This window comes from Sciurus vulgaris, assembly GCF_902686455.1.
Source record: "Sciurus vulgaris genome assembly, chromosome: 8".
NCBI classification, from domain to species: domain Eukaryota; kingdom Metazoa; phylum Chordata; class Mammalia; order Rodentia; family Sciuridae; genus Sciurus; species Sciurus vulgaris.
The window spans coordinates 57,650,563-57,678,118 of NC_136468.1; the positions used below are offsets into that span (position 1 = coordinate 57,650,563).

The 27,556-nt window shown below is 33.4% G+C and overlaps 1 protein-coding gene across 1 annotated transcript in view; it reads left to right on the plus strand.

The window, feature by feature from the left end:
* SEMA3D (semaphorin 3D) overlaps window positions 1-27,556 on the plus strand; it is a 194,159-nt gene that overhangs the window by 115,886 nt on the left and 50,717 nt on the right. Inside the window, exons 6-9 of the mRNA XM_079151830.1 lie at window positions 4,527-4,646; window positions 9,195-9,288; window positions 11,784-11,912; window positions 23,043-23,185. Coding sequence (XP_079007956.1) covers window positions 4,527-4,646; window positions 9,195-9,288; window positions 11,784-11,912; window positions 23,043-23,185 — 486 coding nt within the window. The remainder of the gene's footprint in view (window positions 1-4,526; window positions 4,647-9,194; window positions 9,289-11,783; window positions 11,913-23,042; window positions 23,186-27,556) is intronic.

Here is a 27,556-nt window from a genome sequence, read left to right on the forward strand (position 1 = left end):
ACTAATGACGTAAAATTTTTACACATATATTGCTCAATTGCCCTCCAGAAAGTTTATGTCTCATGTGTTCTAACCAGCAGCATATGATTTTAAGAGGGTATGTTTCCTCATACTCTTGCTAATATTGAACACAGCACAAAGTGAATATTTATTACAAATGCATAACAATGAATGAAGTATTTTTAATCTTTGCCAACATAAGGAAGAATATTTTTAGTTTTAGATTGAAATTCTTTTATTACTACAAATACTAATTATTTTATATGCTTAAAAAAGTATTTTAAATGTCGTGCCTAATGTTTGCCTTTCCTTACTGATTATTTAGATTTTTAAAACATATATATGTACACATGTATATGCTAGTGTGGGGGGGGGTGTATGTGTGTGTGTGAGATAAAGCATATAACTACTCTGTTTTCCATTCATGGGAAAATATTGTTTCAGTTTTCTTTTATGAGGTCTAGACTTTAAATATTTAAATACTTTTTCTTTTAAATGTTTTCCTTTGCTTTTTTAAAATGACTAATTATTGTTCTGTGAAAATGTTCACTGTTACATCTTCTCTTTTTAAGAGAGAATGTGACATTTGAATTTTTATATAGTTACTTTAAAATAATGACAATTTATTAACATATTTAATCATTCTGAGAACTAACCAGATATCTCCACATATAGGAGACTGTATAGGAGATATCTCCACATACAGGCTACTGTATAAGAATGGCATTCTATTAATGATCTAACAAGGTTAAATGATTACAGTATTCTACAAATACATTAAAAATAAAAATATACCTTAGGAGATTTTGGTCATGTAACCTAATGATAAAGTATTTGCCTAGTATGCATTATGTTCTAGCATCACCAAAAAAAATTTATATATACATATATATTTGTATATATATATACACACATATATATGTGTGTATAATATATAAAATATATACACATATATAAAGAGAGAGTCTTCCCACTTTTAACCATATAAAGCTATATTGGATTTAACTGGACTCCATGTAAGTCTTGATAATTGCAGATACTTCTTGTTTGTTAATATCTTTTTAGATACCTGAGGAGAAACAAAAATTCTAAATGTTTGTGCATAGGCTATGATATATTTGTTTTTTCCGCAAATGTTGATTCAGCTTTATGTTCATTTTATTTTACATATATAAATTCACTAAAGAGATAGTATATTGAAATGTCTAATATTACTTGAGAGAATTTAAATGTTGATGCTTGGTTTGGGTTTCCTCTCTCCTTTTTAATGAATGGGGTGGTGTGAGTAGAAAGGAGAATCTATAGGAAGAATAAAAAAGATAGAAGTTCAATACTTTTCCAGAGTTGAATATATTACTTTGTAAATTGTTTGGTACATACAACTATTGTGGGCAATAGCTAACAAGTTAGTTAGCTTTCAGGGAAAGTTATAAAAGCTGCTTCTCAAAGTTATCTTTCTTCATGCCTCAGAGAATTACCTTACCATTAATAGTCATGCAAGTTGCTAAGTGAATTAAATCAAGTTAATTATTGATTTGTCTGTTTAAGCAAAACTTTGGAACTTTGTGCATATTTTTAAAAAAACAGTATGTAATCTTTGAGACTGAATAAAATTGAAGTCATGAATTAGAAGGGAAGTCACTGTAAAGTAAATGCGGCAAAGTTGCTTGGCTAAAATGTCCTGCTCCAGGCAGTTCAAACTAAGAGACCTTCCTTATCTTTCATGATCCCTAATCATAGGTTTCTTTTCTTCAGGCAACCAATGCCTTCCACTGCCTCCTGACCACTTAGGAACTGCCCTCTGTCAACTTCCCTGAACACAAAACAAAGCAAAAACAACTTTGAACAAAGTTTCATTTTTTATAAAATGCGCCATATAATTCAAGACTCACCCACCCTGTATTCTATTTCCTTTCAGCTCAATCAGAGAGGGGAGGGATTCCAGAAACTAATCCTAGAGTGATCTCTCACCATGTGTGGGAACTGGCAATCTAGATTGCTTTCCAGGGCTGGTTGCATTCTTGTAAATACTCCTAGAAACATTAAAAGTTGTGAAATGTTTTAGGTGTGATTTGTTCTTTTTGTTTTATAATCACTAAAATATCTCCTATGTATATACAATTTCATGATGGGTCTTGTTTTCCTTTTTAACAGTAAGGTCTCTCATAGTCCCTAGTCTTTCTGATTTCATTATTTATAATCCAGAAAGGGAGTTGTTTTATTTCTTTATACAAGTATTTCTTTCAGAAGTTTCCAAAATTATCTAATGACTATTTGGTAAAGCTAAGTTTCTGAAAAAATAGTGAAATAGCTCTGAGTGCATCAATTGCATCTTCCTTCAGCCAAACATTTTTATTCTTTCTCTTTTTGTGGACTTGTGATTCCTTGTGTAGATCTTGCCCTTGTATGCATCTATTCAGGAAGGGAAGACCAAGAAATAAAAGTCCTGTCAATGAGCATGCCTGAACAAAATAAAAGCTGAATAATTTCCCACCCTAGCCAGGAGGTCATCATTAAAAATTATCTGGTGATCACATATGGTTTTATACTTTCAACCTTGAAATTTCACATATTACTGTGACTTCAATGTTCATAACTATTAGTAAAGCACCTTTTCTTTCTGAATTAGGTTTTCATTTGAAATTTCTTCGTGTGATGTTAAAAATATTGTGAAGCTGGTTTCCTTTGGTGTCTTTGTGCAAATAAAAGACAATCTCACCATTATCAGACAGTATGATGGAAAGGTGGAAATCTGATTAAAATATGATTTTGTTAAGTAAGATGATTCACCAGAAAATTTTATTAAATATAAATATTTAATATATTTATATTTATTAAATATAAAATTTTCTTTCTTAAGAGTGTATATATGATAAACATGAAATATATACTAAACATATGAAAATGTCCAAGCTAAAAATACATGTACAGTGTGATTTGTACATTTTTAGATAATGATCTTCTTTGAAGCACATGATCTAAGCAACCATATGATGATTTTTTCAGTGCAGTGTACAACATGAGCAACTGCTGCCCCAGTTAAAAAGTGCTCAGACTATCTGTTTTGAGAAACAATCCTTTACCTGTGTGGCTACCAGAGGAACCAATACTGGTATTCATAGTTTCAAGCAACTACATTGTTTTCATAAGGAGACAGAGAGCAAAACTACTCAATGAGTTTAATGAGACATTCTTTTGTGATACAGCATGCAGATTTTATTAATTAAGATCTACAAATTCTTGAGACATAAATTTGCAGGCTAGTTGGGTGAAGAAAGGACTAGAAATTAGGAACAGTTGCACAGATTTGCAGACATAGCTATTCACTCTAAAACCAGAGCAGCCACTAGGATATTAATATTTTGTATTAGGTTTTGTATTAGGTTGAAATCAGAGTAAGGAATGCATAATTATTAAATGTTATCTGTTTCATTTAATCTGAGTTAGCAATTACAACAAACCTATCAGTTAAGTCCTTGTCTCTACCTTTTTTAAAATTTTATTTAATTTTAAGAACCATTCTAACAGTATGTCATTGTCTGTTTTCCTTTTTCTTTCATCTAAAATAGTCCTCCCAATAGCCCTTACAAGAGTGAGCATTATGTAAAGATAAGGAATCACCGGTGTTCAGGTATATTGAAAATTAATATATAATAAAAAGAATGAATACTCCAAAAAATATAAAACTACTATTTATTACTAAATGGGGGATAGAAATTCTAAAGGCTCAGAGACAGAAACTAAAGAGATGCACAATCTTTTCAATGAAATAATATCAGAAAATTTCCCAAACTTAAAGAATGAAATGAGAAATCAAATCCAGGAGGCTTACAGGATCCCAAATATACAAAATTACAACAGACCCACACCAAAGAACATTAAATTCTAAACATGAAGAGGATATAAATAAATATTTTAGGAATAAACATATGCAAAACAAGAAGAGAGATAACGGTCTTAGATAATTTGACTTGGTGTACAGCATTTCCATGAGAAAAACAGAAGTGACTATTGAAATCAATAGGAAACAATCTGAGTTTTAAAGGTTTTGTAGCATTTGAAAATAAATGGAAATAAATGTAGAACATTTTGTTCAATAAGAATGGAATCCATATCTGCATCTGGAGTTGTGTTCAGTTAGCTGGGACAGGTGGTGTTGCAGACAGAGCTATAAGGGATAGTATTAACACCAGAGCCTGATGGATGCTGTTCTTTGTGTATCTGTTGCATTCATATTCTGTGTATATCCCTTCTCTGGGCCTCACTGAACATCATTATATATATTTGCATTCTAACATTCTGATTACTTCAAAAATTTTATTATTTTAAAATGTTTAAGAGTCACTCCATTAAGCCATACTTTCCATGTTTGCTCTACCTTTTTTCACAAGTTGGGTATTTAAACCTCATAATAAACATTTTTTTTAATTTTTGATGATTTATCTACTTGGAAAATAGGTGATATGAAGGATAATCTCTCAAACACTTGAACCCTGTGCTAACACTTTAATTTTTACATCCAATAGACAGAATGTGCAAATTTCATCCGAGTACTTCAACCCTACAACAAGACACACATTTATGTGTGTGGAACTGGAGCATTTCATCCAGTGTGTGGATATATTGATCTTGGAGCCTACAAGGAGGTAATGGAATGAATAGTATACAAAGCATAATTAATTACAATATTCTCTTAATACCTATAACATAAAAGAGATATATTTGAATATAAAGCTTAAAAACACAGTTTATTAACTGTATAAGGTCTCATGTTCCTAACCATTTTATGGGCTATCATTTTGATTATACATTTTACCTACCTAATAAATTTCTTTCTATTAAAAGTTATTTTTAACAAAAATTAATAATGCAAAATGTTAAAACTCTTTTTGTTTTCTATGGTATCTCTAAATATTTTTATTTTCCCTTGAGTTTCCTTTATAACTAGATATATATAGTATGTTGCTGTTGGTAAAAATCCATTTTCCATAAGATCTTGAAATGGAATTATATATAATTTCATTTTTCCCACAATAAAGTTGACCTGTCATAAATGCTTATGATAATTAGTACTGAGAAAAGAGAATTTTGATGATCTTTTAAAATTTATATAAATAGTTATTATCAAACTGAACTCATTGTTTCTGTAGTACCTAATAACACAGAATAAATAAAGGATATGCTAATTAAGATGAATTTATTCCAGTTAACAATGAGCATTTTTGCAAATAAGAAAATGCAAATTTCAGAAATTTAATGACTACTTGTGAGTGCTGTGAGTTACAGTCAAGCACATTACATGGATTATTTCTTTGGAATTTCACAAACTCTTAATGAAGTTAGTGCCTTTATAAGTTCTAACATACAGGTTACCAAAAGTTGTCTCAGTGGAAAAAAAAATTATTTTTAAGTCACCGAAACAATAAATGATTTAGCAATGAGTGGAAACAAGGCAGCCTGCATCTAAAGCAAGCATGCCCAACTGAGTTTTAAAAATATGAACTCTAAATTATTTCTTTGTATGGACTGTTATCCTCATGTTTATGCATATGCTTCTTGTGAATAACCACATATATTTGCAGGATGATTGGCTGTATGTTTGAAAGTAAAGTCTGGGTTTCTGGACCAGGTTTCCTTACATTGATTTAACTGATTCATGCAGAGATCAAACCCACGACTGTGGCAGGATAGATTTTCCTCTCTAACCAGCTTGTCTAACCAGCCCAGATTCCACTGTTTGAAAATAAAGCAACCGTGATGGTTAAACCTCTGAACCACTAGGAGACTTGGCAACTGAATCCATCATTCTTTGTTGCTGGTGTAATGTTCTCCTGCCTAGCTTTGATGAAGGGTAATATATAACAGTAGCTCATAGCATAGGGTGTAATTATATGAGATAGCCCCACAGCTTGGGTGTGTTTTGAGACCTGAGGTTAAAGGCCAAACTCACAACCTGCTGAGGGAAGCAAATAGTGTTTCATAACTCCTTAAAAGTCACACGTGCTGAAAGGGAATTTGGATGGAGCTAATTACTTAGCTTGGGACTGTCAAGAAGCCCTGAGGCAAATTTACAAGTTCTATGAATAAGAAAATTATGAGTGAACAGGGATATTGAGCCTTGTGAGTTTTCAGCAGGTCAAAAGTACAGGTAATTGGGCAGGCTTTCTTCAAGATTGTTAACTTTTTTTAATGAACCATTAATTTCAAGAAATCGTTGTACTTCTAGAAAGAGTTTTAGAAGCCCTTTCCATTTTTTAAATAGATAAGATTTGCTCCTAAGATGGCTGGGGAGAAAGAACAGTGATATTCAGTAGGACTGGAGGAAGGAACTCTCTGGGGACTGCTATTTAATGTGGCTGGGGCAATGAGAAGAGGAAATAGCTATGATGAATCCTAGAGAATTAGCAGCCAGTTGGAGCGTGGTGCTATTTATTGAGGTCAGAGTATTACCAAGTTTGTGGGTAGAATGGTAAGTTAGTAATTGCACATTTTGCATTTGAAACCTGTTCAGTAGGCCATGCCAAGAGGGCAGTTGGATTCAGAATTCAGCAGAGAAGTCAAAGCTGCTGTCAACAACTTCTAATAGTAACTTGGGCACAGACTGTCAGAGTTGGACATATGACTTCAGTCATTTACCAACACCAAGACCCAATAGATACTGCATAAACTTTCTAATTTTTTGTTTATTCAGTGAAATGATAACAATGATGATAGTAACTGCTTCACATAGTAATTAGAGTTAAAAATGAGAACATGATTGTATATGATTTGGAATAGCACTTGCTCCATTCCAGTCACTTAATATTCATTCAAATAGGCAATGGGAACACAGAAAGGTAAAAAGCATAAGTTTAAAATATATAATATATATCTTTACTTTATAGGAAATAATATTAATACTCTGCAATATTGCGAGTTGTGATAGATGTTTAACAATTGAATTAGAAGCAAGTTCTTTCTACTCTATTGCTGCACATTTCACCTTTAAATGGGGATGATATTGACAGTGACTTGCCTAGTTGTGATGATTGAATATTTTCTTACTATCATTCTTGTCTACTTATCTTTTTCCTTCTCTTAACAATATTTCTGTATGAGAAGCTCAGACAGGTGATTTTTGGATTAGGTAATTAGAATTAAAGAATTTCAGGAGGCAAATCTCATAAAATTGAAATCTTTTAAAACTTAAGAGTGCCATGTAATGCAGTCAGGAAGAGCATTGGATCATCCATTCTTTTACTTCATTTTCTTGTAGATGCCCTTGACTGGCTCAAGGAAACCTGCTTTCCTGCTAGCTCCTCTCTCCAGGAGATTAAAATTGAGGTCTCATCCTCAGTTCCCACAATGATCAACTATATAGGCTTTTTTTGAGAATTTAATGTAATCTTGTATTTAAAAATAAAAGTCTATGCAATTCTAAGGATTTACATAATATATTGGATCCACTGTGACAGTCTTACAGATATTTTCTAGTTTTGTGTTATAATTTGGAAAACAAGGATTTAGTTTACTTTTCCCTTTACAGCATCTCATTATAGGCTTTAGACTCAACAGGTCTTCTTAACCTGTGGAACTAATGTAATGTGCCCTTAATGAAAAGTAAACTTATTTAAGAGTCACTATCACAGCCCCCCTCCACCACTCATCTCTGTCCCCAGCTAAGTTTAGAAGCATGCCTTAAATGCATTTTCATTTTTTTTTTTTTTTTTTTTTTTTTTTTTTTTTTGGTAACTAGGCTCCACTATTACTTTTCATTAACTCATGTGTTCAGAGTAAACACACTTGGATTTGATCATGTTACATAGTCACAGTGAGTCAATAAATTAACATCAACACATTCTTGAATTCATGAGTCTGAAATTCTGAGACTACATTAATTGTTAACTTTGGAGACAGCCCTGAGTTCAAGCCCCTGCTTTGCCCCTTCTATCTTCCATTTTACAGTAACTTGCAGAACTGGGATTGTTGGAGTAGTTACACTGTTAGGCTTGTGGTGAGGATTCAGTGAGAAAATCTGCATAAAGTTCCTGGGACTTGGTTTGTACCTTTTAACTGTTAAGTGCCACTCTGGCTAGCATTAAAGTAGGTTTATTTAAGACTACAAAATATTGATTGTTAATCTGGTCACTTAAATTGCTATTACTATTTTTTAGTTACTATTGGTCTTGTTCAAAAGAGGGGAAAGTATCTCAAATGACAATATAATAAAATAAATAATACAAAGTCCTCATCCCTTTTGCTTCAGTGCTTGTAGCATTGAATAGTTCTCTCTTATTACTTGTGAGCTATGGTATCATTTTGCAGACACTCCATCTAGACAGAATGGCTGAAATGCTGGACTTCTCCAGCAAGCGCAGAGGGTGAGTCATCTGCCTTTTTGCTGGATGTAGTGTTGTCATTGTTATGAAACACTCAGACTCATGGGACTACATTCATTATACATTCATATTTTTCTTGGAAAGATTAACTTACGATGTTATTTTTTTCTGAATATTAAAAGTCTGCCAATGTCATTCTGTCTGTGGCCACTATTACAAAAATAGATGTTTCAGCCAAAATAACTATGTGGCTTTAATGTGTATAGTGTTTTTATAATAGTGAAAATACTAAATACTACAACAGGACCTTTTTTTTTTTGCTCACATGTATCAACAGCCCTGAAAATTAACTGCCTGCCTTAGAACACTTTTATGTTTTCTCTCTCTCTCTCTCTCTCTCTCTCTCTCTCTCTCTCTCTCTCTCTCTCTCTCTCTCTCTCTCTCTCCTCTCTCTCTCTCTCTCTCACACACACACACACACACACACACACACACACACACAGCTTAAGTAATCTGATACAGTTGCAGATGCTTAAAAACATAAATCATAATCATTAACCCAAAAGCTTAAATATAATAAATTTATTTCTTATTTTATTAACAACAATAAACTAATTAAAAAATATATGTGCTTGGTGATTTTGATATTGATAGTGGTTCATTACTACCTTGGGAACAAGGAAACCAAACATGAGTATTGAGTCTTGCCAGATGTAATATTGGCTAAAGAGTTAAGGCTCAGCATGAAGTACATGCTATATATGCTCTATTAGTTTTCGTTGAATTAATGACTTGGAATTTAATTCTTATCTTCTATGTTCTTAAAGACTTGATATCATTAAAAATCTCACTTTGCTTTAACATTTCTCATAACAGGAAGTCATATTCAAACTGGACACACATAATTTGGAGTCTGGCAGACTTAAATGTCCTTTTGATCCTCAGCAGCCTTTTGCTTCAGTAATGACAGGTAAGATCAATGACATGTAGGCATTGCTTTTAAATGATTTTCTGAAAAGGTATGTGTAGACTAAACCACATTTTCTTATTGAGTTTAAGATAAATTTGGATTAATCTTCCACCAGCTATTTGGTTCCAGTATTTTAGTGCCAAATCTTTTTATACTGAATATCCTTATCAATAAAGTGAAGTTTCAGCAATCCTAATGTCTACACAGCTGCTTTTTAAATGAACTTCTGATTGAAGTTTTTTTTTAATGCAAATGACATGCTTACTTCTTCTATAATTTTATATTTATCTATCTGGAATTTCCTTATACTGAGTTGTGTCCCTATTTGGCTCAGTAAGGATGTTAAATCTAAGAATTCTGCATGTGTGTAAATTAATAAACCAAATGAATCAAGCCATCAAATACAGATATATAATGTTATAACATTTTCCCAAAATTGCTCTAGTCTATTAATGGAAATGGGAATTTTTTGCTGCACATTTAGTCTTTTCTTACTTTGTATACATCTTAAATATGAAATGGTTATCTTGTTCAAAGAAGGCAGGCAGTACTGTATGGTCTGAAGTCTGTTCTATAGAATGTCAGCAGGATCCCAGAATTTCAACCATTACCCAAATGCCTTTTGTCTTGGTTTGGTTCATGTCTTTGGTCTCTTTTTAAGTAACATGTCTATCAAATGTTTGAATAAACCGTCAGAGTGAAGCACCGTGACATTTTAATTTTCACTTAGTGAAATCAATGATCTTGCTTTGAAGTGAAAGTGTGCATGTTTCTGTGTGTTTTGAAAATTTTGTGGCTAATGTTTACTCATTCTCAGAAAGTGAAATAGATGATTTGTGGTTCGCTTCTGCCAAGTGGAGTTGACACCCTTAATAAAATACAATAGGCAATGGGCACTGACTGGTGACTCCTGAATTGTGCATGATTTTAGATGCAATGAAGACAGTTTTTAAAACCAGATAGTCAGATCCAATTTTTAGTTTGAAACCTACCGTGTTTTCTGATAAAATAGTCAAATATCTATAAGTTTATGTATTTCAAAGTAATGGTTTGTTTGCCTTCCTCTTATCAAACTTTTCACAATGTCTTTATTGAGATTGTTATGTTGTTCTCCTGTTTTTTTAAAAATTTGCTGGCAAGAAAATATTTCCATTTACCTGACATATGTTAGTAAGTACCTTAAGAGGATGAGAGCGCTACTCTGTCTTTACCAAATTTACACAGCTGAACTTCTCTCACTTGTTTTTTGTTTCATTTCCTTTAAAACTTAGCTACTGTCATTATTTAGGCAGAATTGTCCCAAACAGAATGTCCCAAAGGCTTATTTAGATAAATTTAGATTACATTTCTGAGGAAAGTTGAATTTCAATGGTAAACCAATGTTTTTACTTGCATATGTAGGCATTTTAAAAATTTAAATGCTCTGTAGAGATTATCCATTTCTACTTTTTCCTTTGACATATAATCCACAGCAGTTGACTATAAAAGGCTCTTGAAATGGCAAAGGCTTAGCTCTCAAAGGGTGACACACTGCTGCAGGATCAGTCTTTTTCCTACCACCCCCTCTGCCCCAACCCAGCGCTGCCACTAGCAGTAGGGAACCCTGACTGGGTACCCCCTCCCCGCCCATCCTCATCTCTCCCTTTCAATCCCTACTCCTCCTTCTTTGCTCTCTTTGGTTCTTTTTATCCTCCCCTTCACCTTCCTCCACTCTTCCCTGAAATAAGGAAATTCCTTATTTCCTTTCTTCTGTCTCCTTCCTGCCATTCTTTCCCTTCTCCTCCTCCCCAGTCCATCCTCTTTTTCTCCATTGCTTTGCCTTCCTCCTTTCTCTCTTCTTCCTCTTTTTCTCTCCCCAATAAAACATGGACATGCACTTTATGTAAATAATAGGACAAAAAAGTTTGGTATGCTGTAATGGCAACATCTTTCTCTTTTCAAGAATTCCTGTTTATCAGAACTATTCGAGACATGATTAGCTACAAGGAATGCAGCATGTTATAATTACAAAGAATGACTTCAGTGCTGAAAGCTCCCTTTCAGCAGAGGTTAGGCAAAGAAAAGTTGTGGTCCTTGAGGTTGTTCGGTTAAGTAAATACTAATTACACAATCCATTCCTCATTATGGCATTTAATTTTTTAATACTTTCTGTGTGTTGTTACAAAGAGGAACTCCTGACTAAAATGTTTTTCTGAAATATTTGTGGGGAGAAGGGAAAGAGGAAGAGTTGGTTCAAAGAGAAGCCAATGCATGTGCAATTATTAATTTAGAAGAATTTAGCCTTTTTAAAGTAGCTAGCGTTAACTGACTCAAGCTAATTGACTTGTTTCTTCAACTAAGCTTGTTTTTCGAAATCTGAAAGTAAAATTGTGAAACAGTATATTCTGATGTTCAGCAATCATTGTCTTTGGTGTCACGCTGTGAAATTTGTGTATTTTTGATAATATCTACGGTCATATTCTGAGAAATCCTACATGTGCTTTTCTTTCTCCCAGATGAGTACCTCTATTCTGGAACAGCATCTGATTTCCTTGGCAAAGACACTGCATTCACACGGTCCCTGGGGCCCACTCACGACCACCATTACATCAGAACTGACATTTCCGAGCACTACTGGCTCAATGGTTAGTGATTTTCCACTTTGATTGTTTTGTCATTGATTTTGAAGTGAGAAGTGATAAGAAGCTCCTTATTGTTCATTCAGTTGTGTTTCGGTATAGTTGATTAAGTGCAACATTATAAAATACATTTGAAATTAATTTCACATCAAACTGGACAAATCTTCAGAAATTTTTGTTATGTATAGTAAGAGCTGATATTTACTGAGTGTAAGCTATGTAGTTTGCACTATCTATGCTTTTATAGATACTTTTAAAATTCACAATGATATAGAAGGTATAGTGTTATTTTATGTTTTTTAAAGATCGGCAAACTGTAGTTGAGAGGGTTTGACCAATTTGGTCAAGGTCTCTCAACTCCTTAGCTTCAGATCCAGGATTCAAGCTGGTAATAGGACTCCCACAGTCTGTGGTTTAATGACTAAGCCATCTATTGCCTATTAGCTCAGTAGAAAGGGGTGAGACTATAATGCTAACTTCTTTTCTAGAATATATTTTTGTTTTTAATTGATAGATTTTAATTAACAATGATTTTCATATTTGGGGATATAGTATGAATTTTAATATACATGTATATGATGTATAATGTTCAAATCAAGTAGGTAATATTTCCCTTTCCTTATCATTTCTTAACACTGATAGTTATAATGACAACTTCTGTTGCTAAAATTTATGTTTGACTTTACACACAGTCCTACAAATTGGAATTGACACAGGTTTGTCTGATTACTATTATGTTGAGAGTCATGCCATATTTGGGGTTTAAAAAAGAAAGAAAAACCAAGAAATTTCTAAGTGAATTTCTTTAATTAATTCAAGAATTAATACAAGGGTCTTTTTCGTTCCCTTGCCTTACAACAGGTCAAATTTTATCATGATTTTCTAATGTTTTTGAATTACCATATGCCTTTATTCCTCTGCAGGACAGAATAATATAAAACTGTTATTTAAGCAGGTAGAATGCATTTACCATTCCCACCATAAATTTTGGGTTTTAGTGGAGGAGGTCAAGGTAGAGCATTTCTAAGGACCATCTCTCTATCTTTCAGTGTGATTTAGGCAGTGACAACATAAACAAAGGAGAAATACTTTAGAAACATTTCTTTAGTCAAAAACTCCAGATCTATTTGTTTACATAACAATATGATCTCTAAATTAACTACAAAGAACAATAAAAGAAAAAGAAAGGGAAAAAAATGCCCAAAAGTATATTTTTGTGGCATTACTTGATTTGAGAATAACTCTTCTATATTTCACCCATAGAAAAGCTTAGATATCTCTTGAGGTGAGAAGATATTCTTATGACTTCAAAATGTCATAAAAGATTGAATATATCAGTTTAGGAATGGCAAATATTATCACATTGTTACTCTTTTAAGAGAGTATTCTTCGTTTTCCCTAAATAAATCTGCAGCATATTAAAATAATAAATGTAGAAAATACATATGCAACTATTATTTGCCTGGGATGCTGTTGTTATTGCCGTGTGAATAGAATTACAAAGTAGAAAGCCTTTGAATTGTTGAACATTTCCGTAATCAACCACTTTTGAGGCCTCATTGCATACTGAGTGCTATTCTGCTGATGGTCCCTGTCCTAATAGAAAGGGGAAGAGGCTGCCCTCACTATCATGAAGGAACTGCTCTTCCTGCAGCATAGCAGACACTGGGAGAGGAAGCTAACAGGTTGCTAATATTATTATAAAACCAGAGGAGAACCATTGATGATTCTCATTTTAATCAGTAATCAGTTCTTATGTTTTTTAAAAGTTAACTGACAATAGTATGCTGTGAAAACTAAAGGAGAATGAGGACAGAGAAAAGAGTTCACTGCCTGAAAGTATGAGAATGAGAAGGGAACAGAAACAAAGGTGGTGGTTGCAGAGAAGGACGTGAGAATACCCAGCAAATCATATTTGAGGGACACATTTGTGAAAGGAAGAAACTGAGAAGTTCAAGACAAGAAGGCAGTAGGAAGGGAAATTCTGAAGGAAGGAGAAAAAGATACATGGTAAAAGTCTCACATTGATGGAACTGAATTTAGGCAAATTATTAAGAATAAAGAGAACTAACATTTATCATTCTGGGTAATGGGAAGCAGATTTAATGTTTAATAAACCAGAGTAACCATAGGATCTGGTTTTACCCAGGATTTTCAGTTTACTTACTTCTCTCTTTTATTCTCAAAATATCCCAGCTTAGACAAAAACGATATAGCTGTTTGGAACTTAAGTATTTGTACTTAAATCCTGAATATTACTTATATGTGATCTTGATCAGAACTTTCTGAGCTGTCAAATCTTTGTCTATTTAAAATGGCACCTATTGATAACTGTATCTATTCAGAGTGTCATAAGCATTATATTAGATCATTTAGGGAAGTTTGTTCAAAGACAAGAACTGAATTAGTGCCAATATCACCCTCCTCACTATCATTCCTGAATGTGGGACAGGTCAGATGTGGGAATAAAACTCTGAATGCACCGTGGTTCTCTGACATTTCTTTAGCTTGTTAAACTATTGATCACTTTTTTCTTTCCCCTTTACACTTCATCATTCAGTGAGCTCATGTAACCTAACAGTTTCAACTATTACCTGCATTCCATTGTTTCCCCAAATTATAATTCCATCCTTCTCCTGTAAATCCATGCCCTTAAAAGCTATTTGGATGTCTTATATCTTCATCTCAGATTAAAATAAAAACAATTGTTTTATGTGGAAATAAAGATATCATAGCCGGGGCTAGGGTTGTGTCTCAGTGGTAAAGCACTTGCCTAGCATGTATGAGGCCCTGGGTCAATTCTCAATAAATAAATGAATACAATAAAGGTCCATCAACACTAAAAAAAAAAAAAATTTCAAGAAAAAAAAAAAAAGATATCATAGCCTTAGCTTCAATTGTGCCACTAACTTACACTGTGATTTTTACAAGTTAATAACCCGTCACTTTAATGGGATCTAAAGTCTAAAATCCATGAGTCTAAATTTTAAAAAATCTTGTTTTGCTACTAACCTGACCTTCAACACCCTTCTTAACTTCATCTTCCTCATTACCTTGAATTTATCTTTAATTCCTTCCTCTCTTTTACCCCTTTATCTAATCTATCACTAAGGCCTCTACTTCCTTCAACATGTGTATTGACCTTGTTCTTCTATGGCCACCATCTTCCCATTGGCCTTCATGACCTCATCACTGGTTTATTTCCCCTATTTTAGTGTTTACTCCCTGATCTCTGTCTCTTCTCTCTTTCCTTTCAAATTTATCTTATATAACATCTATTGGGCACTATCTTGTGCAACTTTTAAAATGTTATTTTGTGGACTGGCATAATCTTGAGAGAATTATTAGTTGCACTATACATTGGGAGATATATTAAAAGTCAGACAATAGCCCATATTTAAACAGCTAGTGTAAGTGAGATTAAAACTGAGATCCATCCCAGGACACTATTCTTTCTAGTGTGTGACACAGTCTAGCAATCTAAATTCTGCTCTTTTGGTGGCCTATCTTCTGCTCTTGTAGCCTCAGCATAAAAAGAGTTGATGTCTACATGCCATGTTAGGTGATAGCAAACCAAGGATGTGGGTCTGACAGCAAGGACTAGGACAGTGAGAGAAAGTGATGCTAGGGGAACAATCGGGACAGAGCCACAGTAAGTGCAAGCAGCAAAAGGCAGAGTGAGGATAGTATGATGCTCAGGAGCCAGTCAGTTACAAGCTCAGGGAAACTAGGGCAGAGCAGGGGGAGAAATTACATGAGATTCTTATTATGAGGAGAGACCTGATGGGCTATGGCAAAATATTGGCTTGCTCAGAGAAATTTTCTGTTCTCCTTTGTGAGAAATGGCCATTTTCCAGATATCATTAGTCCATGGTCCAAAGACCAAAAGTCAGGCATTAGGAGTGTGAGAAGAGAGAATACAGATGAACTGTGCCGATGGTTGAGAACAAATTTTATCTTATACATTTCCTTATTTAACTGCATATTTTACAACTTGAGATAGAGCATAAAGAAGAGACATCTCCAGGTCTGTCAGCCACCAAGCCCAGTCTTCCATTATGATTCTAAATTTCTGCTAAGAGTAACCTGTTGTGTCCTTTGAGTCTGGAAGGTTGACTGCTCTTTTGTGGCAATTATGAGAATAAAGGTTCTTGCTGTTTAAAACTGGACCTGTCACAGCACACACTGAAATTGGATTGGTCTAAGGCTATCTGTCCATTATGGTAAATACAAGTAATATGTGGCTACTTATACTCAAATTAACTACATTTAAATAAGATTAAAACTTCCTTCATTCAGTGTAGCTATATTTCAAGTGCTCAATAGCCACATGGGTTAGGGGCTACCATATTGGACAGCACAAATATGAAACATTTCAATCAGTGCAGAAATTTCTTTTGGACAGGCTGGTTTAAAGTATCCTTATTTATAAATTATGAACACTACCCTACAATCATATACTATAACACATTTGTGAATATTATTTACTAGTCATGTAGCATGTCGATGTGAACCTCGCTATTGGGTTTCATAAGATTGTTGCCAGATGAAAAAAGTAAGAGATAATTAGCATTTCAAATAGTGGGCCCCATGTGGGCCTTTTAGTTGTTTGTTCTCCTACATATTAGTGCATCAGCGTTTTATTTAGTTCTGGTTAAAGAATTTTTTTGTTAAATGTTCCTTTCTGTGCTTTCATTTTCAGTTTTCTTTCCTACTTTTTATTTGCATGTGATAAACTAAATTCTCATTAATGTGATATTATGTTTGGATGAAGTGAAATGTAAAAGTTTAATTAGAAACTGGGCATTGAATAGTTTAAATATAGATTCTATAGAATTATGCTTTTTAGATATGATGTTACATGAAACTTTTATAAGTACATTTGAGTCACTGAACTATTTAGGGTACTTAAAATTCTTAAGTACATGAGTGTGAGCCATATTGTGTTCTGTGCCCCATTTTGGCATTAACCAATGGGAGATCAACTGATCCCTTCACTTAACAGTGCCAGGGTCCTGCTCAGAATTTCTTTAAGATTATGTAATCTTTTTTTTTCCCCCCGTTTGGTACCTGGGATTGAACCCAAGGGTGCTTAACCACTGAGCCAATCCCCAGTCCTTTTTTAATATTTTATTTAGAGACAGGTTCTTGCTAACTTGCGTAGGGCCTCACTAAATTGCTGTTGCAGACTTTGAACTCTCAGTCCTCCTGCCTCAGCCTCCAGAGCCACTGGGATTACAGGCATGCTCCACCACACCCAGCTCTAATCCAGTTTTAAGACTTGAGAAGAATGAATCCTGAATTCTTCCTTGAGATACTAAACCATACTATGGGCAGTTGTAGATGGAGAGAACTGCTACTACTTTTCTTTATCAATTTGAACTTGAACATATGAAGAAATAAGAATATAAACACGTTAGGATGGTTACTTAAACAGTTGAGTTTTGCTAGAATTTTAGGATGAAACTAGGGAGTATGATCACTTGGAAAATGAAAACAAACAATGATGTCTCCAATGCATATGTTTTTGTTTTCTTTCCTGGAATCAATGGGGACTTTTTTAACTTTTCAGTTTTAACATATGGAGGCAGTTTTCATTTGAAGTTTCTTTTGGGGTGCTCTGTTGTCTGAAAATTCTTCTCCCACATGAAAAAAGTTTTTAAAAATAATGGGAACAAGATATTATAGAAGAAATAAAAGTTAGAAGCTTAATACGTTAAATCCTTGGGTAGGTGTGCTCATCTGGATGAAAAGAGCTCGTGGGGAGAAGTGGAATTGGTGAGTTCTGCAGGCCACATGGGTTTATGCCGTATTCACTTGGCAGAACTTTGTGGTGTCATGCTAGAACTTCATTTGTGAAAATGCATGGTTTCAAACTCCATCCCTATTAGTGCATGTGTTTCAAATGCCAAAGAGAGAAAATGTGCTGTAATAAGGCCCAGGTGCCTCCTGGTATGATTTTAAATTGTTTAATTCAACGACTATGCACTAATTAAATGATACCTATTTTTACCCACATTTGGCAGCAGGTCAGGAAAGAGTATCATAAAATACTAAGATCAGTGTTATAAGATAGAACCTTAGTAAACGGCAAGAAACTTTCTATTCTTGAAATTTGTATTTATTTTTAACTCATAAGTATGCTTATTATTCAAATCACAGAATAGTATATTATTTGGTAATACCTATTTTCTCAATCAAACATTACTCTATGTAAATTTATGATTACACAAATGGTATGCCTTTACGCCATGTACAAACAGAGAAACAACATGTATCCCATTTGTTTACAATAAAAAAAAAACAGAAAAAAAAATTAGATTTTATTTAATGTTTGTAATAAACATTTGGCTTAACCATCTCCACCATTCCCCTCCAAAACAGTTTTCTTATAAAACTTTTAAAAGAGGGTCCATCTAAGAGAGAGTTCAATAAAATCAAAAGTGACTGAATAAACATGAAACCATGCATGTTGTATGTTATATATTAATTGAAAGTTAAAAGAAATAACACTTGGAAAAGTATCTACATTATTTTCCTCCATTTATGTCATAAATAGATTGCTGAAATGTGGAGTGGAGTCATAGTCTACTTTTAACCATTTCAAATGACACTACCTGGCAACACCTGAATAGTGTTTTTCATATTTGAAGGAGATTGTCCTATGCATTTCTGCAATATGACAAAAATTGGCCAATATGTTTGTACTTCTTTTAGGTCTCTAAAACATTCTATTTTGTTTTAGAATCCTGTTTCCTTTGTAGAACTCTCAAAACAACTGAAGACCCAGCAGCTCATGTAACCACTTCCCCCGACCTGAGTGTCTGAGGGAAGATTTACGAGCCACTCTCTCCCCCACATAGGTATTCCTGTTACCTGGGATGGGATGATTTTTCTATTTCAAATCATAGCGTTCTCATTTCTTTCTGAAAGGAATATTATGTAAATTGTGTGCCACTATTTTAGTATTGTACCAGTATGTTATTTTTAAAATTTAACTCAATTATTATTTCAATGTAATGGGAATCTAATATTACAAGAGGCATCATGCTACATAAGTAACTTCTACTGAAATTATATTTAAGTGCTGTAAGAAACTCTTACTCATGTTAATATTCATTTTAAACTCACATTATTTGTCAAAATAAGGTAAGTTGATTATATTTCTTTAATTTCTGCATAATTTGAGTTTTATCCTTCTTATCTTAAAATTTATATTTATTATTCAACTCCCCACTGTCCCATCTACCCATATATCTGCATTATTGACCATTGTTAATGAATCTAATTATATATTTTTCCCCATATCCAGAACAGTAGTCTATTAGTGACTCAAATTTGGATACTTTTAAGAATCCCCTACTATGGGGTTTTATAGTTTTATATAGTTAAAATATAGCTAGAGGTTTTCAACCAGTTTTTTGGCATTATATTCAGGCATCTGTAAATTCAGAAAATTCTATAGATTATTATCAATTCCTTGTCTTGTCTGGGGGAGCCCAAAGTTGGTTGGAAATATGAAGACCAGGTTTTCTCACTAACCATATCTTGATCATATGTCAATATTTCCTTAATCCATAATAAAATTGAAAAATCCATTCTTATTCATTTTTGTTTTCCTAGTAGTCCTTGAATATAGAAGAAAGTAAATAATTTCTTATTTTCATTAATTTATTGAAGCCCTAATCCCATATTTATGAGAAAAGTTTTGTCCACAATGAGTTTTTACTAAGAAATCATTTAAATAAATCAAAAGTGTTAATTTGTAACTAGAAAAGGAGTTTTACTCTGCTCAGGGATCAAAATCAAGCATTTGCGGTATAATAACAACTGGAAAGAAAGACTGAGAAGAGGAAACAAAAAACTTTGAGTGGAATTGTTAACAGACTTTGCCAATTTGAGATCAATTAGACAAGAAACATTTAAAAAGTCCTATGTGGTTTTCTAAAATTTAATTTTCATGTAATTTTCTAGGTCCATACCAAAGTGATATTATCAATAGTGTCGAAGCCCATCAGAATTTTAAATTCTGAAAAGAAGCAGGGAAATAATAAAGAATAAAGAGAAGAAGAAAGTTCATGTACCTATTTTCCCTTCTCTGTTTTCCTCTTAAGGAAAACATTCAGGGACTGGATGGAGACACAGGGCTGACCCAGAGAGGTTGGGCTGGTAATGACTCAACTGCCCATCACTTGGAATTCAGCATTAACTTTTGTCCACTGAAGAAAGCTATTGTGAAGCTTTCTTTATTCATCTTTTGACCAATTGCTGTACATTTGCAAGAGAACAATTTTCAATGCTCTTGAGATAAAACACTACCGAAGGCAATGTTGATCTTTTCACCTCCCATCAATTTATTTTTCTTTAGAAGCTTTTTGTCTTCTGCTTCTACTTCCCAAACACTCAGTGCTCTGTACTTCCTTCCAGATCCAGGTGCCTCACATTTTCTAATTAATTAAAGTCCTTTCCTGTGTCTCAATAACCATTCTTTCTGTCTTCTTTGCTTTTCATCAAAATTGGTATCAGCCGATTTCAGATCTGTTACCTAGTTAATTCGTAACATAGAACCAAGACTTAAAGTGCTGAAAGCTTTTTAAACAAGGAGTTAGACAAATGGATTTGTCATTGATGTAGTGCAAAGAGGTTTTTTGTATTGCAAATAGTTTTTCACTTTACATGGACTATGGACATCTTTCCAAGTCAGTATATATGGAGTAACATTATTTTTAATAATTATGCATTATTACCCTGTACAAAAATCAACTCTAAATGGATCGAAGATCTAGGAATTAGACCAGAAACTATGCAACACTTAGACAAAAACATGGGGTCAACACTCCAACATAGATGCAGGCAATGATGTTCTCAGTAGGACCCATAAAGTTCAGGAAATAGTACCGAGAGTTAATAAAAGGGAGGGCATTAAATAAAAAAGCTTCTGCACAGCAAAGTAAATGATTAGAAATGTAAAGAGGGAGCCTACAGAATAAGAGAGAATCTTTGCTAGCTACTCTTCTGACAAAGGATTCATATCCTCAATTTTAAAAATACTCAAAAAACTTAAAACAAAAAAAACCAATTAAATATGCAAATGAACTAAAGAGACATTTCTCAAAAGAAGAAATACAAATAGCCAAGAACATACAAAAAAATGTTCAAAATCATTAGCAAGTAGATAAATGCAAATCAAAACTACACTGAGAGATTTCATATTACTCCAGTTAGAATGGCAACCATCAAGAAAGCAATAATAAATGCCAGAGATGATGTAGAGCGAAAGGAACACTTTACACTGTTGGTGTTGTAAATGAGTATGACCATATGGAAATCAAGTCTTTTGAAAGTTCCTCAAAAGACTAGAAATGGAACCACCATATTATCCAGCTATACCATTCCCTGGTATTTATCCTAAAGAATTAAAGTCAGCATACTATAGCAGTACATGCATACTCATATGAGTATTGATAACACTACAATTCATAATAGAAAACTATGGAATCAGCCTAGGTGTCTGTCAATGGATGAATGGATAAAGAAAATGTGTTACATATTGATAACACTACAATTCATAATAGAAAACTATGGAATCAGCCTAGGTGTCTGTCAATGGATGAATGGATAAAGAAAATGTGTTATGTGTTGTGCGTGTGTGTGTGTGTTTACATTTTATTCAGCCATCAAGAAGAATGAAATTATGTTATTTGCAGGAAAATGGATAGAACTTGGTAACATTATGTTTAGTGGAATAAGCCAAACTCAGAAAGTCAAGGGTCCTATATTTTATCTCATATGGAAGCTAGAGAGGAAAGATGAAAAGAAAAGTAGGGGCATGGGGTAGGGGGAAGAATCCAAAGAAAATCAAAGGAGGTCAGTAGAGTACAGGAAAAGGACCAGGGGAGGCAAAAGGGAAGAGAAAGAGGAGACACTGGGAAATAATATTGGCCAAATTTTATTGTATGTAGTTTTCATGTACAAAAATGTAACAATGGGAATGATAGTGGCCAAATTATATTGTTATTTTGTGTCCATGTACAAATATGTAGCAAAGAATTTCACCCTTATGTACAACTATAGTGCACCAGTAAAATATGGGGGAAAAAAACATATATTACTCTGGCAAATACAAGATAAAATTTTCTATCAGCCTCTTGATGTTGTTCATAATAATTGTAATCATAATCCTCATCACCACCATCTCAATAATAAATTACATTATTGAAGCCTTATGTCAGGAACTGCCAATGCTAAGTGCTTTATGTATATTAACTCACTTGGGTATCAAATCGGGTATCCTAGAAGGTAGATGACATTAAGAGCCTTTTATTGCATATGAGGAAATTGAGACATAAAGAGATGATAATTAATTTGTCTAAGGTCATCTTTACAATAAGTGCCAGAGACAAGCAAAAAGAATGCCTTTCAGAACTTTTACTGGAGAGGACCCAAACACTATTGTTTTGTTTTGTTTTTTTTTTTCATTTTTCCCCTTGGGTAATTTTACAAAAATGTAGCAATAACACCATCTGTGTCAAAATTTAAGATATATGTATAGTTTTCCTAAGTTCTTTATAAAAGCTGGTGTGGTTAAAAGGTGGCAAATCCATCATATAGAAAGATAATATAAAATCATAGAGAATCTCTAGATTTGACAGTTCTTTTTTAAGAAGAGTTATCCACATTATATTTCAATCAACCATAGACCACATATCCCATATACAACAGTAGTCCCATAAGATTATACTGCCTATTGACATCATGGCCATCTTGGTTCATGTTATTATATTCTATGATGTTTGCCTAATAATGATGAAACCAGTTAACAAGGCATTTCTCAGAACTATACCTGTCATTAAGTGACGTGTGACTAAGATTTAGTAGAATTGCAGCAAATATGAGTATCAACTGGTCATGTTCTAACCTGCTGTCTGGAATTCCTAGAGTACTTGTTCAGTACCTTTTGGTGCGATTTCATGTTTCTACATTATATTGTGTTATGTCTACCTGTCTTATTTCCCACATTTGACTCGTGGTACATGTTTTTATTCTGCAACTAATTGTTTTACATACCAAAGATACTGGTACTATTATGACTGGATTCTTTCAGTATTTTAATTTTTAGTTTTCTCTTTGAAACAGGAGCCAAATTTATTGGAACTTTCCCCATACCAGACACCTACAATCCAGATGATGATAAAATATATTTCTTCTTTCGGGAATCATCGCAAGAAAGCAGTACTTCTGATAAGACCATTCTTTCTCGAGTTGGAAGAGTTTGTAAGGTAAGATATATGTATTTGTTTTACTTATGGCATATGTGCGTATGTATGAAACAACAAGGTAATTTTGAAATGAAAGTTAATGCCCATTAATTATAACTCATAGGATAGATTGATACTGTTACATGTAAGTTTTGAGTTCCAAAAGTTAAACAGAACAAGGATTTACATTTTTAAAGTATTATAATTGAATTCCTAGTGCTGAACTGTTACTCTGATGTGAGTTACACCTCCTTGACAGGACTATCCATTTGCCAGTTATTTCAATTCCCAGTAAGATCACTGCATTGTTCTGATCCATGAAAGTTAAAATGTTATCCAACAATGTTAAATAATCTTATTTTAAAGTTAAAAGTAACTTAACATAATCACTGAAGTTACTTAGACACTAACAATCATATTCTGTATTTTTATCAAAATACACATCACATATAAAAGGTTGTATTTTTTATGAATTCATTATATTTAAAATATGCCTATATTTTTACTATAGTATTTTATAAACCAAGTTCTGAGAGAAAATGGAGTAAAGAAGAAAAAACAACTCCCAAAGGCAAAACATTTATTTTGAAAATAAGTTAGAAAATTTAAATTGTCATTAGACTTAAATAGTGTCATTTTATGTAAATTACAGTTAAACCCAGAAACTCCGTGAGACCCCACCATTTTGTGGGGTCTCATTTGATAGTACCCAAGCTTTAGAGAATAATAATGTTTTTTATTTCAGTAACTTTTTTGCTTGGATTTGCAACTAATAAGAAATAGCAACTTTAGACATTTTCGTCATAAACTCAGTTATTAAGGGCAAGAGCTGTTAAATTAATAAATACTTTCAACTGGAAACTTTCTTTGGTTTGTGTGCAAACTTTTCATTTCCTTCCATTTGAGCCTATCACTTTTTGTTTCAGTCTGTTCCATCAGGTTCTGAAAACTTCCAGGGTTAGAGATACAAACCACCATTGAAGTTAAAAGTGTTCACGAAAACTCGGCTTTTGAATGAGGCCAACTTATGAGCCCAGATCATTCTTTGCCTAGTATCCTAGCCAATCATGCTGTCTCCCACTGATCCTCTTAACCTCCAGTGGACAGACACTTGAAAAAGGATCCTCATTCTCTTAGAATCTGAGTTCACAGTGATTTTTCTTAAAGCCTCGTGCCTAGGGATGAATGGCTGTTGTTTAGTAGACTTAGTGTGTTAGTGTACTGAAGCATGACTTCTAACAACAGTATTCTGACCCTGAATAGCTGTGACGTTGTTGACATTGTCTGCGTAAGTGAACTACGTTAGAGGTATTTCAAGAGTCACTTTCTGATGAACAAATATAAGAAGTCCGTGTTTATGAGCCTTTGCAAGACTTAGTTCTTGGTAGGTCTAATCATTTAATAGAAATTCATTTATAATAAAGTATTATTTTTATCCTAATATAAACATAGTGAGAATTGACCTTAAAGGTAGAGAAATATCTCAAAATTTTGTTTTTCCATTTTTAAAGTTCACCATTAGAAGTTTAGACTCAATATCAGACATGGAATATATTTTTTAAATTATGAACAAACTCTTACTGAACTAGAAAGTCACAGAAGATTGTAAATGAGTCTTTCCAACTCAAAAACCTCTGAGACCACACAGCAAGATTTTGTCATGCTATTGTTCTTAGTTAAAAGCTAACAAATTGTAAGATCAAATAAGGACATGTGATGGATGAATTTACTTTAGGAAAAACAGTAGAGGTTCTTCACTCATTAGTTTATCTCTCCACTTAATCCTTCTTTTAAGTGAGTATCATCTTCAAAATTTCTCACTGAACAAATGATCCACTGGTCAAATGTTTATATCTGTTCTAAATGCTTATATGCAATTTCTTAATTATAGTAATACTAGCTATGTTTCTAAATTCTACTTAACAATTCAGGATAAAATTGTGACAAAAACTGAGCACATCTAGGCAGAGATTTCTCTCAGTACATTAAAAATGACTTGAAATCTTTAAAAAATATGATGACATGCCTTACAAAGCAATAACAAGTTTAAAAATGATTTTTAAAAACTCGGCCTTTTCACATGAAAAATCTCTTCTGAAATTATTTGAAACTTTCCCCATTCTGTTGTTTCTTTTTTTAATCCCCCAAATGACATTATAACATCATAACATTGTTTTTCTACATTTGATAAACATCAGAATGCATGTCTATATTATGAAGCAAAATTTGATAACAAGAAAAGATTTAAGAAGAAATCCTATTAGAATGAAGAGAAAACTGTGTGTGCTTTACTGAGTTTACCAAGGTTTTTCAGTAACATGGGAGTCCTTTGTTCTATTTGTTCCACCAGCATTTTCCCACTTTGTGTATCTGAAAATATTCAGGTTCTGTTTTTCCTGTTCCAGTTGTTTCTTTTCATTTTTAACTGAATACTTTAGCACAACACAAAACTATGACAATTTAACAGCTCTCTACCTCTTCATCTACTAAAAATATATACATATCTTTTAACTAAATATGTATATGTATATCTTGATCTATAAGAGATTTTTTTTTACCTACCCATTATATTGCTATTAGACCAAGTTCCATATAGTGATTAGTGAGGAGGTTTTGGTGATAGCCAAATATCACACAAAAAAATGACTAAAGGAGGGCTTACAGAAGAAGAGTAAATCTTTTCAATTTTGTAATCCATTAATTCATATAGTTGTTATTTCAACTATAGCAACAAAATAAAAGTTTTGTGCAAACTGTACTATATAAGACAACTTGTATAACTAAACCAGTCCCTTTAAAAAAAAAAATTCATTGTACAGTGAGAGTAATAGGCATATAAACAGATAACAAAAAATATAACGTATTAAAAGTAAAAAGCTAAGAACTCTTAAGCATTTAGTGAAGCTCAAAAATATTATATAAAGGAAGTGGTGCTTAAATCAGGTTCTATAGGGGAGCAGGACAGTACTAAGGAACAGACATTTCAGACAGCACTGTGACAAGGTTTATTTTGTTCATGGAACACTGAAATCATGTAACTGTGACTCAAGGGGTGTGTATGAGGAACAATGTCTTTTGAGATTGGAGTGGCAAATTGGGTTATAAGTCTTATTTCCATGTTAGCAGTTGCAAATTCTATTCTGTAGCCTATGAGGAGTTATAAGATGTTTGAGACAGAGAAGTAGCAAGATAGGAAGGTATATTTAGCAACAATTTGGAGAATGTATCTGGATTTAGAAATATTTGTAAGAAGAAGGTCTATTAGGTTCCAAGACAATAGGAAAAAAACAGATAAAATTAGATTCAAGAGATTTTTCAATAGAAACTTTTTGCAGATTTCTAAAAGCTCCTTATTTATCATTCTTTTATTAAATATTTTATATAGATTAGTGCTGTCCAATGGAACTTTCCATGATGATGGTAACGTCTTGTACCTGCATTATCCAATATAGTAGCCATGTGATGGTTACTTTTGAAATATCACTAGCATTACAGAGGAACTGAATTTTTAATGCATTTTAATTCTCCCTTGTCCCTATCTCAGAAAGGATAGTTACCTTGTAGACAAGTACTTCTACAATCTTGGAAATTGTGGTTTCTATAAGATAAGGCATGGATCACAAAAATGTACAAAGGGACACATTGATATGAGATAGGAAACACCAAAAACAGTTTAGAGGCATAGATTTTATATTTGGACATGTTGAATTTGATGTGGCTCTGGGATATGCTGATATATTAGCTATGTGAAAATATAAACCTGAGGCTCAGTAGTATCTGAACTCATGAATTTGGAAGTCACCAAATTCCTAAGTATCTAAAATTGCTCAGTAAAATGTGTGCTATAAGATCAAAGGCAAGGAGAGATTCCTGAAGGAAAATGACATTTAAGAAAGCATATGAGGGCTGGGGATATAGCTCAGTTGGTAGAGTGCTTTCCCTGCATGCACAAAGTCCTGGGTTGGATCCCCACCACCTCTACCACCACCACACACACACACACACACACACAAAGAGAGAGAGAGAGAGAGAGAGAGAGAGAAAGTATCTTCAAAGGCAATTGAGGGGCTAGGGTTGTGGTTCAGTGGTAGAGTGCTTACCTAGCACATGTGAGGCACTGGGTTCCATCCTTGGCACCACATAAAAATAAATAAATGAAATAAAGTATGGTGTCCATCTACTAAATTTTTTTTTTTTAAAAAGGCGATTGAGAAGAAATTGTTTGATGGCTAGGCAGAGAACTGAAATGGAGTGTTGTCACAGTTTGAGGAAAAAGGTTAATTCAAAAAGAAAGCAGATGTCAGGCATGTCACATCTCAAAAGAAATCGGAGGATTATAATTTATAGCCAGGCATTAGGCTTGATGGTAAGGATATCATCAGTGACCTTTGC